This window comes from Lissotriton vulgaris, chromosome 1_1, assembly GCF_964263255.1.
Source record: "Lissotriton vulgaris chromosome 1_1, aLisVul1.2, whole genome shotgun sequence".
In the NCBI taxonomy this organism is placed as follows: Eukaryota; Metazoa; Chordata; class Amphibia; order Caudata; family Salamandridae; genus Lissotriton; species Lissotriton vulgaris.
In genome coordinates, this window is record NC_141685.1 from 1,935,167,763 (window position 1) to 1,935,181,796 (window position 14,034).

General features: G+C 43.2%; 1 protein-coding gene across 1 annotated transcript in view; it reads left to right on the forward strand.

The window, feature by feature from the left end:
- Window positions 1–14,034, forward strand: part of PTPRQ (protein tyrosine phosphatase receptor type Q) — a 1,452,710-nt gene that overhangs the window by 1,343,215 nt on the left and 95,461 nt on the right. Inside the window, exon 61 of the mRNA XM_086919596.1 lies at window positions 9,121–9,197. Within this exon, the coding sequence (XP_086775722.1) occupies window positions 9,121–9,197 (77 nt within the window). The remainder of the gene's footprint in view (window positions 1–9,120; window positions 9,198–14,034) is intronic.

The window sequence follows — 14,034 nt, forward strand, 5'->3', positions numbered from 1 at the left end:
CGCTTCATTTTCCTTTTAATATGGCATTATTATTTTAAGCATTAAGTGTGATGTGAGGCAGGGGGCATGGCATTCCTCCATTAATGTATCTACATTCTGCAAAATCAACTTCTGGGAACAGCTGTTGCTGTTCCGCACTCCCGGCTCGACACATGGTCTGCTCCCTCCTTGCAGCTCCTGAAAGCCACGCTCAGAGTGCCTGATAAAACAGCATTTACTGTGCTTTCAAAGCCTCGTGCTGTAATTTCATACCTGCTCGCTAAATTGCACTGGGATTTGGTCACTAATTTCAACATGCTAGATTTATATCCTTACTGCGTGTGTAATGATGATGTATGCCATCATTGTTCTCACCAGCTTTGGACACAAAGAGCATAGAGATTTACTACAGCCAGGCAGCTTTTGAGGAGGGCAGGTGAAGTGTATCACATGGCTTCACATCCATTGGCTGCTTGCAGGCTGGCAGAGAATCTGATGACGTTGACTGAATTGTACAGAATAGAAAGGGGTGCATTAATACTACGGCTGGGTATGTTATTTGTGGGCACTTGTCCTGGTTGCAGACTCTTCATATACTTGAATTGAATCCAGGGCTGTACAGGTATGGAATATCGAAACGCAGTCAGTGTTTTATACAAATTGACTGACTTGAGTCTCACCTTTGTTTTTGCATTGCGTTGCAGCACAACATGTTCGAATGTAGGGAGGCACAAAAACTCCTTCATTAATTTATATAAGGCAGGAGTCCTTTAGTAGCTCCATGTGACCAATCCAGATGCTGCTTTCATGCTGTTAATCAGCATGAGAGAAGTGCCTGGATTGGATGGAGCAGGCTCACTGGACGCTTATACAGGTCCTCGGGTCCGATAAATCCCGTGAGCTCACGGGATTTATCGGACCCGAGCGGTGAAGATGAGAAACGGCTCTCAATATATTGAACTTGGAAACAGATTTGGTGACATAGAGGGGCGAACTTGCACCAATGAGCTAAACTTGTAATTTTGGCGCCATTTTTTTTAGAAGATTGGGGGGAGATTTGAATATTGCAGTGAGAGAGAAGATACAGCAGACTGAAGCTTCAACGTACAGTTCAAGACTATACAAGCCGGCAGAAGACACATGGGAAGGACTTTGACATACTAAGAATGCACAAATGCATTGCAGTTATACTGGAATATTAAGACTGTGGAAGTTTGGTGATTGCCCTTGAGAGTCTCCTGTCTTTGAAGAAAAACAAACATTATAGAGAAGTGGACTACTCCAAAAATTGAAGACACACGCAATAATTGGTTGCAAGCCCTGATGACGTCCTTTCTACAGGACGAAACGCGTTGGCTGTATAAAGAACAAGAATTCAACAAAAGATTATATTGGAGAATTGTCTAATGTTGGTTTTTTGAAATAGAACAAGAATTCAACAAAAGATTGTATTGGAGAATTGTTTAATGTTGTTTTTTTGAAACATTGTTATAGTGCAAAAAACAATTAAATAAGTGTATTGCTTCAGATTTAGCACTCCCAATTTTTTCTTTGAATAATCTTTTGTTAGTGCAGGGGTAGGACGGTGCCCCAGTGGCTGGTAGAGTGCAGTATTAGAGAATAATTAAGTGTAAAATTGTCCTTCTTGTGCACCAACTAGTAGACCCTACATCGTCCATTCTTTCATAAAAAGAAATACACTACAACCTGTTGTTGCACAGAGGAAGGTAGTAGGGTGAATTTCTGCTAAGAAATCAGGATTACTCTGACCCTTGATTTTAGTCTTAATAGTCAAGTGAAGCTTCTACTAGTGGAGCACTAGTTCTGTTCATATATCTTACCGTCAGAAGTTTCTGCAAGTGTAGTGGTGCTATGTTTTTTGATGCTTATGCTGCTTTAAAGGCAGCTCTTGAAAGGTCTAAGAGTAGCGTTTCTTTGATGCTACACTGGTCTTAGTGATACGCATGGGTCGTTAAGTCTTCTCTGGAGTTGTTCATGCAAACCCTCTGGCAGTGGCCCAGTGTGGATGCAGGAGATCCTGGCAGCTTCAGGCCAACAGACTTGTGGGCATGCATACATCCTGCCCCATGTCTGCGAGTGAGGCAGGTTGGAAAGCAGTTTGCCCTGGGTGCAGGGGCTCATGACAGTGATGAGCCTCCAAAGCGGGATGTCACAACATGGTCACACAAGCAACTTCCTGCCTGCAACAAGTGAGGATGCGTAGTTGAGTAGCTCCTCTGATCTCAGTCCTAATCAAGAGTGCTAAGTGCCTCACTGTAATGTTGCCGCTCTGTTTCTATGGCTCTGGAAGAGGAAAGCAGGGTACAAATAACCCAGGAATTCCGACTCATTCTTAGAAGGGCGCAGCAGCTTAGATCATCTAATCAGTCCTAGTGGTATAGTTCTTACATTTCAAAGGAAGACAGACAATAATTCTGTCAAAGATTCTTGTCCTCTATAATACAGGTGTGCAACGATTCTCCAATAAAAAATTGAACAATGAATATTCTGCAAGGGTCAGTTGATATTGAGTCATGTGGCAGTTGGTTCAATATAACCATCCTGATCAATTCACAGTTAGCGCCAGTCTTTTGGGAATAATCAATGCACCTAAACTACATATCTATTTCATTGTGTCACATCTTCATGCCAGCCAGTTCTTGGTGAAACATCTCTCCTGTATTTGGTATTTCAGTTTCTCTCTGTTAGACCTGACAGCCTTAAGTGCTTGTTGGAAATGGCCCTTTTTGCAGGGTTATCCCCAAACCTTTTGCTTTTTTCCTCCTTTATTTTTCCTGACCTGTGGTTGTAGGCTATAGGACTCTGGGCACTTTACCACTGCTGATCAGTGCTAAAGTGCACATGCTCTACCTGTAAATTATTATTGTGATTGGTTATCCATGATTGGTATATTTGTTTTACCAGTAGGTCCCTAGTAAAGTGCACTGAGTGTGCCAGGGCTGGTAATTCAAATGCTACTAGTGGGCCTGCAGCACTGATTGTGCCAACCACATGAGTGGCCCCAAAGAGATGTCTCAGGCCTGCCACCGCAGTGCCTGTGACCAGTTTGTTAACTGCCATGTAGACCTGGCCAGTACACCCACTTGCCAGGACTTAGCCTTCCCTTTTCTTACACCTAGGACACCCCTATGGTAGGCCCAAGGTACCCCCCACTGGGCAGGGCACAGTGTATCTAAAAGGTAAGATATTTACTAGTCTGTGTAACATGTCCTGATAGTGAACTGCTGCCAATTTCGTTTTTCATTATTGAAAGGCTATCTTGCTCATAGAACAAAATGGGGAATGCTGTGTAACATGTTTACCTGCATATCTTCCCATAGGAGTGAGATGCAAACTTGGAGTCTGGTATCCCAGAACTCAGAATTTAATAACGCCTCTTTTGCCTGCCTTCCACAATGCTGGCTCCACCTCCTGTGGTGCATCTGTTGACCCTAGCCCACACTGACAAAAGAAGAAGTTGTGCACTGGCAGAGTGCACCCAGAAACGTTTTGGACTGGGTACAGGAGCCCTCACACATAGAGAACAAAGACTTTTGGGTCATAAATAAGAGAGCTGACACCCCAGACGATTTTGGAACCTTTTCTGAGGAGAAAAGCTGAGAGCTGAAGGAGAAGTACTGCCCTTGCTGTGTCTGGGGTTGGCCTTCAGTTGCTATTTCCGCCAAAGGAAGGACAAGGGACTTTGCTATGTGCTGTGTCCCACTGCTGGACAAGGACTTTACTGTGTGCTGTGTCCTGAAAAGAAAGTCTCCTGGGGCCTGAGAAGAGCTGGCCGCTTGTTGTCGAAACACAGGGATATAAAAGTTTCCAAGACTACTTCGTAATCTAGAGACCTTGCTGCCAAAGAGGACAACTGAAGAGTCTGAGGAGAAGTAGTGTGTGTCTGGTTTTGGCCTGCAGTTTACTGTCTCTGTTGAGGAGAGGATCAAGGAACTTTGCTGTGCGCTGTGTCCCCTGCTTAAAGAAGGACTTTGCTGGGTGCTGTGTTCATCTGAAGAAAAGTCTCCAAGGGCCTGAGAAGAACTGGCCTCCTGTTTCTGAAGTCCCAGGCACAAAAGTACTTAACCCCCAGCTTCCTTGACTTCCTTGCTGGAAGTTCCGATCTGCCCTGAGGTGCCTGTAACTGTGTGTGAGGCCCTTGTTGCTAGTAGTTGGAAGTGCGACGCAACGAGGGAGAAGGGTGATGCCGCCACAGAAGCCACCGTTGCGTCACAATGGAAGCATGCCACCGCTGCCGCTGTTCACTGTCGCATCACCGGATATGTGTGTCGCCAGACTGTTGCATCACTAAGGAAGCGAGTCGCCGCTGCCGCTGATTGCCATCGCATCACTAGAGGGCCTGTCGCGGCTCAAGATACCACCGATTTCACTGCACGGACATCGGGTGTGCACGCATCGCATCCACGTTGTTGCATCACATCAGAGACGCCATTTTATCACATCACACCGGCTCGCCGCAACGCAACAAGGAGCCATCTTGTCACATCGCAACCAAAGCACAAGAAAAGTTGACGCATCGCCTTCTTTGCCCCCCTTTTGTTTGTTCTAAGTTACGCATATAAGGTACTTTGAGAGAAAAGTGTTGCATTTACCATCTACAAGTTTATTTTTGCAACAACCTTTTATAAACAGATTCTACTGAGTATCTATTTGTTGGATTTTTGGTCTTGTTTAGTTGAGATAAAGATATTTTATTTTTCTAAACTGTTGTGATGTCCTTTTGTGGTGTTTTCACTATGTTACTGTGAGTGTTGGTACAAATACTTTATGCATTGCCTTTGGGATAAGCCTGTCTGCTCATGCCAAGATACCAAGGGGGTGAGCAGGGGTTATCTAAAGTTGTATCCCCCTTACCCTGAATAGACGCAAGGGTCCCTATTTGGACAAAGGTACCTACCTCTGCCTACTAGAGACCTCCATTTCTAACAGTGCTGTTCTCCAAACGCTTTGCCGAATTCCTTTTTGTTGACCTTCAGATTTGGTGCTCCTTACCACTTTTAACTAGTGCTGAAGTGCATGTGCTCGTTACCTTAAACATGGTAAAACTGGTTTACACCTGGTTGATATATTTAATGTACTTATATGTCCCTAGCAAAGTGGTATGCAAAATAACAAGGGTTGGCAAATTAAATGCTACTAGTTGGCCTACATCACTCAATGCCCAACAACTTAAGTAGCCCCCTAAAACATGTTTCAGGCCTGTGATTTCACCTTTACACTGCCAATTACACTTGGTAAAATAAACCATAAGGTGGAGCACCCCACCCATATTCTTTACAGGAAATTCAACACTAGGATCCCTCCAGGGGAGACACCACTTTAGCCTCAAATGTGTCCTGCACAAGATTACATAAAGCCCTGAGGTAGAGCTCCTCTAAATAAATATCAGGCCCAGAGAGAAGGTCGAAATGCGTTGGCGTAATAAAGTGTGTTTGAAAGGCGTACATACCAACAAAAGGCCAATAATAGCCACAGGACAGAGACTGAGAGGATTCATACCTCTTATACAATTGAAGAAGGGTGAAATATTGTGCCCCGAGCACGTAGAGCCCCATGGTATGCTTGAGACCGTACACTAGGTGGACAAATAATGTATTCCTTGGAGCAAAAACATTTATGTTGGAGACTTATCTTTGTTATCTTTGTTTGAAAAGTTTTTTGCGTATATACATGCTGAACACTTATTTTCATTTACATAGAAAAAAGCAATATGTAAACATCTCACTGTATGTTTAGGAAAGTTTGTTTTGATTGTTTAGTCACTTCAGTCAAGTTGTCATTAATGTTATTACGCTTTGTATATTAATGTAAATGCTCGTTGTGGGCAGATCACAGGTCCACAAGAAAGAAATTCTCCTTGTCTAAACTAGTTTTGTGTTTTGATCAGGTCAAACGTTCACCAGTATGTCTTGATTTAAACATATGTATCATAAGTTTCGTAGGTATGGATGTGTGAGTACACACACAAAATTAATGATTTAAATAATAACCAACGCCTGTTGGTAAGAGAAGGCACAGACTAATCACACAGTCTGTACAATTGTTTTACTAATTCAACATCGTCTGGGGGTAATATTTTCTACACTGATTGCTATATGGATCCCAGCCCCTGCTGCCTTAACAGGATCACTCCCTGTCATGATAAACTCTTTTAGAAAGTTGGCGTTTTCCTATCCTAACCATTTGGTGCATGCAGCCTGTTCCTGGGTCACATAACTAGATGTATTTGGCAGCAGACACACAATATAGGGCTAAGATGTTGGCAGAATTGGCCATCCAAGCAGGGCAGGTTGAGCAACTTTGTACAGCTCCTCTTGCACTTCAGAGACACTGCCACCAGCTCACATGTAAATAACTTCTCACTAGCCAATTGTGACTGCAGACAGACTAGGACTACAACATGGATGTAGGAAATTGTGGACGCTTCTGTGGGGGGAAAACTCAAGAAGTTTTTTCCACTTCAAAGCTGGAATCAGGTATAAAATTAGGACCATCAAACCCTCTCTTCAGATCACTTCTGGATCGGTGGAAGGATTACCCTGCTGCATGTGGCCTGTTGTGTACTTCAGAAGACTGTCCTGCATAAACAAAAGGACTGCCCTGTTGCTTGGAGCCTGCCTTGTGCATTCAGAGGATTGCTCTGCTGCTTGAGACCTGCTTTCTTGCTTGAACCAAGATTTACAGAGTAACTCCAAGAGCTAGTTGGCTAGCCTCTTGATCAGAGACTCAGGGACTGAGAACAGGCTTCAACCATCTTTACCCTGCACCTGGGTTCAGACAGAGTGAGCCCTGCACATCCAAGTGGTTTCCCGCCCATCATGGACTGTGGTGCTAAAGGTGTCCAGATAGCCCAAATCCAAAACACGGGCCTAAAAAAATTCTGCCAAAAAGTGCTCTGAGAACTGAGAGGAGACCGGGACTTATCTGTTCACTGGTCGGCTCAAGGTGCATAGCCAATTGGCCTGACTTTGCAACACCTCTTGCTAAGTTTTTTTTTTTTTTTAGAATTTTTTACAGTGCAAACTAGACCCGAGGATATCAGGTACCATAGCGCTTTACATGAGCACCAGTTTTCGTTACAGATGGACACATTCATTTTTGTAAGGCACTGGGAGAAAAAGCGATTTGCTGAGAATCACAGGATGTTGAGCGTTGTTGCCGAGGCTCGAATCAGGTTCCCCACACAGTTTGTAGTTGCGGTGAGCTGTCCATGTCCCTGTCCCTATTTACTGTGAGAGGTGTGCAACCTTGAGTTCCCAGCTGGCCATTCCTTTGAGTCGATGTTGTTCAAGCCAATTCACAGGTCTACCTGCTGGAACTGGTTTGCCCAGATAGACAGGTAATCAAATTAGAGAGTTGTACCAGGATTTACAAACAGTTCTAAATAGAATGAAAGAGGCCTCCATCCGGACATGGTGGGAGAGAGTGAGTCAGCATTCATTGACTACTACTGAATCTATAAGCGATCTGCTACCTATGGGCTCCATGCGTATATGAGGCACCCGATGATGGGTAGCTTTCCCTCATGTTCACCAGAGCTCTCTTGTGCACATTTTGTATACATAACAGGGTGTAGTCAACAGTTTGATGGCAAAGTCCATGTGTAATACAACAAAGCCATATGAAGATAGCAAAGTGATACCTTTACAAACCCACACACTTGCAACACTCAACCTTAAGGATAGTGACACACAAAAAATATTTCTGCTTTGAAAAACTTAACACCACATAGTACACACAATTAACTACTGATTGAAATCTCAAGGATCACATGAAAACACAGGATTATAGTGCCATCAAATATGCAGACACGTACACACTTTTGCAGTCATGCTTACATGCCCAGCAAGACTGTCAACCTCATATGAGTTATGAGACACACCCACACTTGAGACACCACTGAAGAAAGTTATAATATAGATTAATTGTGTTTTTTAGAAAAACGCAATTACAACTTCCACATTAAAAACCATTGGGCACTATTGAAACCAGTCCCGAAAGGGCTACAGGTCTTCCAAGGTAAAAACCCAATCATCACACCAATGCACTTGTGCACAGATGGATCAACACAAACAACACAGCGAAAAGCAAACAAGTTTGCAACGCAAAATGGATCTTGCACTACAGATCCAGGAGTACAAAGTAAAATGCTACTGTATCTCAGTGCATTACTGTTTCCAATCGACATTTACCTCGTGCCGACACAAGGCTTGCAAGGCTGCACCCATGTAAACAACTCCCAAAGCACCGCAGAAGGAGAACAGAGCAACGCAATTTATGTGCAAACATGTGGCATGGCTATGGATACTTCCTTACAACTGCTCCAGGCGTATGGCAAGAGGAAACCACTCATGATGCAAACTATTGCAAAAAAACGGACCTGCCCAGCATAACAACAATGACACAAGTTTTAAAAGCAATAGCCTGTGAATGACTGCATTCACAAAACACAGCACATTTTGGCCGGTAGGAACTACTGAGAGAAGACAACCATCGCCATTTAGATGAAGCCACCTATGAAGCTGCTGTATACTACTAGGAGGAAATAAAGCACATTGAAAAAGCCACATTAAACACTACCTGCATTTTACTCTTTGCCCAGCTGCATGATAACTAAGTAGCGAAATCACGGAATATTAATTGCCATCAGGTGAGACGATCGCTCAAGCATTTTAATTCAGTTTCTAGCTTTGTAACTTTGGGACGAAGAACACATCCACAAACTACCTCATTTTAACATTTGTCGCATTTCATTGGTATTGCAATCACTCACTCACTCACTCCCTTCACTCGATACTTGTTCGCTCAGTCTCTCATTCACTAACTCCCTCATTCACGAACTCCCTCATTCACTCACTGAGTCACTATGATTAGGAGTTAACTGCTGCCTAGTCTTGAAATTAGATCAGTGGCATTATTTTTGGAACACGTTTTTCGAGGAGGCTGATATGCAAGCTTAGCTCTTTTGTAATCACTCATGTGCTTCCTCCCTGGCACGTGCACAGAACAGCATTCCTCTGAAGCAAATTCAACCTTATAATACCTTAAAAGTTCTCCCTTCAGTACAGCTTGGCATGAATGCATAAACAGAAAATAACTGTGAAAGTTGTTGTTTTGCAGATAATAACAACAGAGTGAAACTAATGGCTGATGCGGGAGTACCTGGTTCAGACTACATCAATGCAAGCTACGTGTCTGTAAGTTTAAATGGACGAAGTGAAATGTTGTTGGGCAGCATTTTCTAATTTTGTAAAGCAGATACACACACACTGACACACACACACACACACCCGCACACACACACAGTATCCAGGCACTGTGTCATCTCTGTGAAGTTATAGTTAGGGGTAAGAGTATTCATAGGAAGAGCGTTATTTGCTTAACTATTATGTTTTGTCATCATTTGTCAAATCTTCCCCAATCTTTCCAAATAAAAAGTTCATTTACATCAGCTCCATCCTGGAAAGTTTCAGGCTGACTCTTCAAGAAGGGACAGAGAGTAAGATGGGGGTCCCAAAACACATTACCACCATGCAATTTCATATAGGAATTTTAGGAAGCGTTTTGGAAAGAACAGTTGAACAGAATTACACCAAATTTGGCAGAAAGCTAGATCTTTACTTAGAAAGCGTGGTTTTTGTGTACTGCGTTTGTTTAAAAATATAAACGTAAAAATATAGTGAAATACGGAGCGTCACTACACTGAACTACACTGAACTCGCTGTGTGGACGGAGCTGCTGACTGCTGAACGCAACAGGAGGAGCCGAGCGGACACGAACGCTGACGCAGGCTGACGCTGCCTCTGCTGATCGAGCCCGCGACCATGCATGCTTCCTGAGTTACGGGAATCAGGATCAATCGCGAGGTGGAAGACGCGGCAATAGGCAGGCAGAGAAGTCCCCCAGGCTGTCCCCAGACTGCCACTGATGATAACGGTGCCGCGCACCAAGACATTTGCCCTTGTGAACAAGGCAAAAGGGCTGAAGATGAAGCCTGTGGTTCAGCAGGCTTGAAGTGCGAGAGGGCAAGCTTTAGGCAAGTGTCCTGTGCCTGAGACAGCCAAAGTAACAACTTGGTACAGGTGTAACAAAGGACAATGTGGTATTGAATGAAAGGAAAAGCGGATTGAACTAAACCGGCCAGTCAGCCAGTCCACGCACAGCGGAGGTAAGTGGTGCAATATTAGAGTTTAATTTATTTTAAAAATGTTAACCAAAATTGGTACTGATTTATGAGTTATTGAAAACTGAAACCCCCAAGTATGTCTGAAAGAAGTGGGGGCTGGAGCAAACAGACAGCAGTACTATACCCTGGTGGAAAGGGTTTCAACACAATACAGCCTAAGTAAGCAAGCATTTTTTGCCAAAAGTTGGAAGCCAAATACATTGCATGATGGCACCAAAAAAGTCTAAAAACCATAAAGGTCAGAAAGAGCCAGATAGCACTATCAAGGAAACTGTGCTTGAAAATGAGTCCCGGGGAGAGAGTATGGAATCACCCAAAGGGGTGGCAAAAAGGTTTTCTAAACGGAATAAAGACATAAGTGAAGGCATCCAAGGTGGATTAAAGGGAGGCACACACGTATCTAAATCAATTAAGGATAAAAATTAAAAACCCCCAGTGAAAACCCCGGATTTGAACAAAGGATTGAATAAAGAACTATTGTTTGAACAACTGGATCTGGAGGACTGCGTAATCAGCTCAGATGTACCCTTTAGTAACCAATTGAACCAAAGGCCTATTGAGGTTACCCCAGAACCTAGACTATCCTCCTCACCTCAGATTTTCTCCCTGTTAGGTGACAGCGATATGCAGTGTGAAGGGATGAACTTAACCAACCCTGGAAGAGAACAGAGAAGTGACTCTGAGCAGATTAGAATGTCCACAACCGTAAAGAGCATGGAGCAACACAAAACTCAAGGAGCAGCATTTATAGAAAACTCGGCACGGAACAATACCTTGGGTATAGAAATATCAGCATCTGCTTCTGCATCTATGCTAGATATAATGCTAATGCTACAAAAAACCTTGCAAGGGTTGTTGGAAGTGGCGATGCTGAATAATAGTATGCTAAAAACCAGTGAATCCCTATTCCAGAAGATAGTAGGGGAATTGCAAGGAATTAGGGGGCTGATGCCCAACTTAGTGAGACCAGCTCAGATCCAGGACCCCCCATTGCAGGAAGAGGAGAGGGAGTGCGAGCAGTCGAGGGACCATCAGGAGGTTTATATATCAAGATGCCCAATGTTAGTAAATAGATGGAAGGACCTATTGGGTTATAGGCAATAAAATGCACGGAGAGCTAAGAGAAGAACAGCACCCTTAAAAAAAGAAGGCGTGGGCAGTAGAAAAAGGGCTGGAAGGAAACCCAAACACTGTGAAGAAAGGGAGTAAAGAATCAGTAATCCCCCGAGAAGATAGAGTTATAGTAAGAAATAGGAGGTCAATGAGGATTCCCAAAATCAGTGCAAGGGTAGGTAGCAACAGTGAAAAAAAAGGAACAAACAAAAGTTGCACCAATAAATAAAGGAGAGGTTAAGGTGACTAGCTTATGGAAATGACCCCAAGGGCAAAGATACATGAAACGAATAGTAAATAGGGGAGAGACCTTGGTAAAAAGAGGAAAGGAATGGAACGGGTTGGAGGGGAAACAACTTGGTACTACTCCTGCAAAGGATGTCAAAAATCTGTGGCTATATTTTGAACCTATCGAAATAGAGAAAGGGAAAAAAAGAAGGCAAGAAGGTCATACCCCTAAACCGTTCCCAACTTGTATATTGCTTTACTAAATGCCCTAATCTGAGGGGGTTGGGATCAAAGGATCTAAAACAAGTAGGGTTTTTTTAATAATAATGATGGGAAAGAACTTACCAGGGTATTGTACTCAAGTTTGGTTAAAACAGCAATTGAGTGGGCGGAAAAAGAGATAGTAAAGGAAGGGATAAGGTTGGTACCGGCTAGAGAAATAGAGAAGAGGAACCAGCAGGACAGAGCCTTTTTAGCGTGTCATTCAGGCTTGGGAAGAAGACAGATAAGTCTGATTTTATACGAGGGAAGGGAAGGAGAACATTTGAGAATGGTAGTTGAGAACTATGAGTCAGGTAACCCTTGGGGTGATTGGTCCGCTAATGATAGCTGGCCAAGTGCCCCATATGGGGATAATTCCGTTGATGACCGTCTCAGTGATGTTGAGTAGGGAGGAGGGGTGTCGCGTAGCATGAAACTGTTATCTTGGAACGTAAATGGGCTAGGAGGGGAGACAAAAGTAGAACGTATAAAAACCCTAGCCCGAAGTGCTGAAATAGTAGGTCTGCAGGAGACCTGGCTATGCGACAATACCCCTGTCTTTGAAGGTTTTGTGCAACTACACAAGCCTGCAAGAAAGAAAAGATTTGGTCGACCGGCTGGGGGCATTAATACCCTTGTTTCGACTAAGATAGCGAAAAGGGTAATGATATTAAATGTGACTTGCAAATGGTTACTGGTCAGTGAGGTACACCTGTTGTGCTCGGAAGGGTTGTATGATCACATGCTAATTGTAAACGTATACATTCAATTGGGTTCAAATGAGGAATATGAGATAGAATTGAGATGTTTCGAAAATGACCTAGACTTATTGTGTGAAAAGTTTGAAAGTTATACAATAATTGTAATGGGTGATTTTAATCATAAATTAAAACCCTCGAGATAAGACCAATGGTTTGAAGATCTCTTGAGCTCAAATAATATACCCCCAGCGTTGTTTCCAAATTGTACAACCTCTAAACAAGATGTGAAGTTGGGCAAATTTTGGGGGCTAAAAGGTTTGTTTTGCTTAAATGGCAGGTGGGAAACAGATAGCCCTGCAAAGCAGACCTTTAAGATAGGTTCCCAACACTGCCCGATTGATTATGTATTCATTCATACATGGAATTTTGACCTCATCAAGGGGTTTCAGATAACTCCTTTCGATGGAAGCGACCACAATATTCTGCAATTTGCATTAACAAGGGGACCCCAAAGCTCTAGAGAATCAGTTCTCCCTCAACAAGTAGAGTACCCTAAAGGTATGGCAACCTGACTTACTGAGCAATATATTGAAAAGCTAGCTGGATTCCAACAGGAAGTGAGTCTGGAGAATGTTAGGACTAAGAAAGTGCCTTGGTTTGAGGAAAAGATTAAATAAATGGTGCAGTGTCTTAAAGTAGATCTAAAAAGTAAGGATCCATGCACAATTGCTAAACAAGCAATGCAAGGATAACAGCCAAGCTGGTTTAACGGGGAGTGTCTAACCAAGAAAAGACAAATAAGAAGAGAAGAAAGAAGCCTGATACAATAAGGCACAAAAATTTAAGTAATATGAAGAAGGAGTGTAAAACGTTAGTGAGAAATCTGAAGAGGGAATTCAAAGAAAAATGCTGGGCAAACTTGCTGGAAATTATAGAATCTAAAAACATGCACATTTTCTGGAACTTGTTAAAGGAAGCATCAGGACAGGCAAAGGTTGCTATGCCCTGTGAAGTTGAGGAAGCAGCATGGGAAGAATATCTAGGGGAGCTATACGGAACATATATTGAAGAAGAAGGTGAGGATACCTGTCCTTGGATGGAGGCAGTGGTAGATCTAAAACCTCTGTTTACAATAGAAAAGGTCAATAAAATCATAAGAAGCTTAAACCTAACCCATGCCGCAGGACCTGATAATCTGCCAGCAATTATCAGAAAATCCCAGCAAGATTGGTGGGCGGAATTTTTCTTCTGTATGTTTTTGGCACTATTGGAGTCAGGCAAGATCCCCGAAAAGTGGAGGGGAGCAATAATCAGACCCATCTACAGGAAGGGTGACAGAAAAGCACCAACAAATTATAGACTTATCAACCTTTTGGATATCAGGCAGAAGGTATTTTCCAAAATAATTCTGGGTAGCCTGAAAGACTGGGTGGAACAGTGGTCGATCGTGCCAGTGGAACAAGGAGGTTTTAAGAAGGGGCATTTCACGATCGATCACTGCTTCGCACTTTGGGCCGTAGTGCGGAAGTCTGTGGAAAAGCAGGG